Source organism: Etheostoma cragini, chromosome 21 (assembly GCF_013103735.1).
Source record: "Etheostoma cragini isolate CJK2018 chromosome 21, CSU_Ecrag_1.0, whole genome shotgun sequence".
In the NCBI taxonomy this organism is placed as follows: Eukaryota; Metazoa; Chordata; class Actinopteri; order Perciformes; family Percidae; genus Etheostoma; species Etheostoma cragini.
This window is the reverse complement of record NC_048427.1, coordinates 998,305-1,003,670: the sequence shown is the minus strand read 5'-3', so window position 1 is coordinate 1,003,670 and position 5,366 is coordinate 998,305. Positions and strand designations below refer to the sequence as shown.

General features: G+C 42.3%; 1 protein-coding gene across 2 annotated transcripts in view; it reads right to left on the bottom strand.

Annotated features, from left to right (window-relative positions):
• Positions 1-5,366, bottom strand: part of LOC117937170 (protein HID1-like) — a 12,478-nt gene that overhangs the window by 727 nt on the left and 6,385 nt on the right. Inside the window, exons 10-14 of one of the 2 annotated variants that reach the window (XM_034860947.1) lie at positions 4,990-5,208; positions 4,108-4,271; positions 3,453-3,539; positions 2,516-2,607; positions 558-716 (exon numbers count right to left, since the gene is read on the bottom strand). In XM_034860947.1, coding sequence (XP_034716838.1) covers positions 558-716; positions 2,516-2,607; positions 3,453-3,539; positions 4,108-4,271; positions 4,990-5,208 — 721 coding nt within the window. The remainder of the gene's footprint in view (positions 1-557; positions 717-2,515; positions 2,608-3,452; positions 3,540-4,107; positions 4,272-4,989; positions 5,209-5,366) is intronic. The other variant, XM_034860948.1, reaches the window with a different exon arrangement.

The window sequence follows — 5,366 nt, the reverse complement described above, 5'->3', positions numbered from 1 at the left end:
AGACCTGCTCTATCTGTAAATTATAGAGCGGTCTAGACCTGCTCTATCTGTAGATTATAGAGAGGTCTAGACCTGCTTGAGATAACTCTTGTAATGAATTGATACTATAAATAAAATCGAACATAGCTTTAGTCCCGTCTAAATATGAATGTGGATATTAGTGATAGTGAGATGCTTTCTACCATTTACATATCTAGTGAGGAATCTGCAAAAACTTCTCTGATTCTCTGGCTCGTTCTATCGCCGCTCGCTCTCTTCAGTCGCTCTCTAGCTCGCTTGACCACTCGCCCCCCCGAATCTCAGTCTCAATTTCTTCTCTGGCTTTAGAAACAGGCGACGTAGAAACAGGCGACGTCTCTTACGTTCTAAGACCAGCCTCTGGAGACTAGGACCATCTGAGTCCAGCTCAGTCAAACCGGTTCCCACCTCTGAAACTGTCCCCCTTCGACGTTTTAAGAGGATTTAGTCTCGTCTGCAATCTTTGGTCCAAACTGGGCTTCACGGGGTTAATCCATCAAAAAATACACCAGGTTACATTCATTCTCAGGTTGGTTTACCGTAAGTAGATGACCCCCCACATGTAGGTGCGGAACCACATGGCCGTGCCGGCGTTGGCCTGGTACTTCCTGATGAGGATGGGATGGGGGACGGGCAGCAGGCCGACCAGCGTGCCGTGCTGGAGGAACTTCAGGATTTCGGACTCGTCCGTCAACCCCCTAAGGACGAGACGACGACAGTCAAACTCGTCTGCGTGATTAAAGTCTTATTAACCAAATGATTGGATGAAAGGAAGCTCTGTACGGAAACTTTTAGCACCTTTGCAGCTCATTATTTTGGTTTTTGTGGTCCACAATAATAGACCGTGTAAATTAAGTTTCATTTTGGCCGTCGCCATCTTGTTTTTTTGGAGCTAACAGCTGTCAGTTGTAATAATTATACCATGTGTTCACCCTATACTCTAGTGGCGAGAATCAGCAGACGCCTCCCGATACGATATCATCACGATACTTACACCGCAATACGATATTACTGCGATTTTAAACATTTTGCAATATTGCTGCGATAGACTGCAACTCGTAACCTTTTTCCCCAAACTTCATATTTTTCCCAATTTCAAATGCTCTTTGTCAACGTGCGTTTCATCCAAAAAGAAACATTTCCTGTTCATATCGCTTCAATGTTATTAAAAACTGACCAACACATATATAATAAAACTTGTGTATTGATGCAGTATTACCACTGAAAATATCGCAATACTACACTATGATTTTTTATTATATACTATACGTTGCTGTATATCTTTCTGCTTCTCGTTGTGTCTTGTCTTGTCTTGTGCGTTGTGTTTGGTTTTTTTCTGTTTCTGGGAGTTTAGTTCTGCTCGTGTTGTCTTCCTTTTTGTTTCTTTGTATTTAAAATAAAAAGCCTTTTTAACATTGAGGTCAGGGGACTATGGAGGAAAAATAGACTTTTGCCTAATTCTGGCTTTTTTAACCCTCATGTTGTCCTCGGGCCAAATTTGACCCCTTTTAAAAAATGTCTATATCTGAAATATGAGTTTCTCTTTAACCAAATTGGCTTGGAATCCACACAATGCTCATCGCAAATACAATGGATCACTTTCATTCCTCTGATCTTAACTATTAGTCAAAATAATTCATAATTTCTGCTTTTTAACTAAAAAAAGAATTCCAAAAAGCAGTAAAACTAGTGCTAGTGAGGTGGTGTTGGTGAAAACTAAAAAGTCCGAGAAAGTGCCAAAAAAATGTCAATTTTTGACAGTTTTCGACTCGAGAGGGCAACACAAGGGTTAACCAAAGGGAAACAAAATGTCATTTTATAAATAAAGTGACATGAAGCCAAAATGGAGCTTATTTGGAGCAGAGGGCGGAGCTGTCTGACAACCAGTGGACAGAGCTGTAGGAACGCCGAATCCCAATCCCAAGGACCATAATTCACTAAATAAACATCATGCTGGATGGAAGAAGACTTGAAAGTAGCCATTGAGAACATAAACGTGTTATAAAAATGTTGCCTGAGGTAATAAATCAAAGGAGACTGATGTTCTAATAGACGTCTATCCAACCAGAAGAGCTGCCCCCTGCTGGCCGGTAGAGGGAGTACAGGTAACGCTCTTCAGGACCAGATGTTGCTGCTTGCCCCCAACTCTGTTGTTTTGGTTTCAGTGATGAACCCACTGTACACTGTCTGCCCAACGCCAAACACACGGAGACACAGTTAGCAACCAGATTGTGAAGAAGGGGGAACATTAAAGAGACGGATGTCTTTCTAAAAGCAAGAAGAGGTTAAAACAAATGAGAAAACAAGCTTGGGAAAAAAAGACAGAAGAAGTAACTGAAAAACATTTCACCCCCTGCAGTCCTCCAAGGTACCCATAGGGGTACATGTACCCCCCTTTGAGAAACCCTGCTTTGCAGCATGCAGCCCCATTAACCACCTAACATCAGGTGTTGTGTAATCCATTTGCTTCTGAGATTAAAAGTCGTGTGATTCTTACTTGTCGATGCAGATCTTCTCCACCTGAGGGACCAGAACTTGTAACAGTCTCATGATGGTCTGCAGAGGGAGTTTCACCTTCCACGACGACACCTGAGACACACACACACGCGCGCACACACGCGCACATGCACACACACACACACACACACACACGCACACACGCAGCCAGCGGTTGAAGACGTATTCAGATCCTTTACTTAAAGAACTTATATCACATTTTAAAGAATGTCCACACACACACACACATCATCACACACACACACACACACCCACACACACCCACACCCACACACCCACACACCCACATCATCACACACACACACACACACAATCACATACCCTTCACCATACCTAGAGATCAGCATGGGGAACTTTCCATAAGATCATCTCTCAATGCAAATCAAACCAGATATTAGTCAAACTGAAATAACACCATGCCAAGCTCTAGGTATGGTGGAGGGTATGAGATGATGTGTGTGTGTGTGTGTGTGTGTGTGTGTGTGTGTGTGTGTGTGTGTGTGTATTTCCAAAGGCCAAGGGAACTTTATCAGGATGCATAGTATCCTGATCCAGGAAATGACTGGCGTTAAATAATAAAAAGATCTACCAGATACCTGCCTCTATGGGAATTTAACATCGGGGGGTGTATATGTATGCACTCTATATTTTAAAGGAAGGACATATATTTATTTACGACACATTATTCATTCACAAAGATAATTGTGTCCTTTTAAAGGTTGGATTTTCCTACATTTTTTTTTAATTAAGGCATTAAGACCAATTTCCGAAAGATGATGTTTTATCCCTCTTTTTAGTCAACTTTAGCCTGGGGGGGTGGACTTTCTCAAGCCAGGGTACACTCCACCACGGCATGCAGCTTAATGGAGGACAGAGCGAGAGATGGAGGGATAAAAGCAGTAAAAACGTCCACTGACCCAGTCTGTGTTAGCGCTCCAGGACGCCGCCGAGGACGACACACTCGACATCCGACTCCTCGCCGCTTCGGACTCCGTGCGGGAGATCTGACGACGGAATAAAAACACGAGAGTTGCTTTTTTATTGACTCTTATAGCATTTTTACTCTTTTTTTTTTATGGTTTCATATCAGTATCCGGACTAAACTTTGACATAACATCAACATCCATCAACATGATCTTAACAATTTGCTAAAATAATTCATAAATTCTGCCTTTTTAACTAAAAACTTATGTATAATTTGATATAAATGAGGTTTATTGACCATGAGTTACAAAAATAAGTGTAAAACCTGTTATTAAACCAGCTCAGGTTTTTTTTTTTTAAAGTACCGAAAGCTGGAAAAAGTGACAAATAAATCAGAAATAGGAACAAAAACATTGGAAAAGCAATTTTGACCTGGAAGGGCAAGTTCCTGGTTAACGGGAAGACAACACAAGGGATAAAGACAATATTTGTTAATAGATTATGAAGTAAAATAGTATTTCAGAATTGTTGTTAAAAACCCAAATAAATCACGGGGCAGTTTGAGGGTCCCGAAGGTGAAGACAACACCAGGGTCCAACATGTCAAACAGGGGACTGGGTCCAGAGGGACGAGGACCCGGGTGCATACCTCGAGGTCTCGCTCCGAGTTGGACTCCGTGTCGCTGGCCCCGGCGCCGTTGTCGGGGGACGTCTGCGGAAAGTCGGAGTGAGGGACGGTAACCATGGTGCCGTCCACACTCACCTGGGACTTCTCCGTTATCTTGTTGATTCCTAAAGGACGCAAGAGAAGAACTGGAATAAAAAAAAAGGTTTTTGTTGAGTTTTTGTTGGTTCTTGGGCCTTCGTGGAGGATTTTACAACGGGGACAATAGACTTCAATCGAGAACCAGACCCCAGACCCCCCCCCCCCCAAAATAAACCCCACCCATTTAAACTTCTTCATATTCATACACTAGGATTGCTTAAAACACTCGGAACGTACTTATCAACGATGGAGAATTCAATTTATATTGTAAATAATAACAGAAGTTATTTCAGGACACAGAGAGATGGTCTCGACCACATTATAACTGAATAAATAAATAAAAAAACACTTTTTTAATTTTTTTAAAGCAAATTTCAAGCATAATAAATAATAAATAAAGTGGCAAGGAAAAACTTTTTTTTTTTTTTTTTTTTAAGATAATTTTTTGGGGCTTTTCCCTTAATTATTATAGCAATAGTGGATGGACATGAAAGGGGGGGAGAGAGATGGGGGGTTTGACACAAAGCAAACAGGCAAGCAGAACTCAGCCTAAATGGGGCGAACTAGGGAGGTAGTACTTAGTGAACTAGACCCCCCCCCCCCCCGATAATTTTTTTTAAAAGGTGTCTACAGGGACGTTGACCGAAGGGGATGACAATATATGATTGATAAACAATATGAGGGACTAAAATGATGGGTCAGTCCTAATATCGGGGTGCTCTCGTATTCTGGTTAATACGGTACAGTAGTTATCTATCTTCCTACCTGGAGTGGCCTCTAAGCTGGCTTTGATCGTGCCGGGCTCGGCAGGTACGGCAGATCTAGACAACTCCGTGGAAACTGTCTCCGTAGAGATGCTCCGGGAAATCCCGGACTTCTTCTTCTGCAGCACCCTCTGAATAGACGCCGGGTCGGTGGGAAGGTTGGCCAGCTGGTGGAAAACGTTGCGCTTTCGGATGATGGCGTACACGAGGTTGCAGTTGCCTGTCGGGAAGATTTAAAGGTCCAATGACATGGTGGTCTTTGGATGCTATTATATAGACCTTAGTGGTCCCTTCTACTGGATCTGAAGTCTCTTTAATATAGACCTTAGTGGTCCCTAATACTGTATCTGAAGTCTCTTTTATATAGACCTTAGTGGT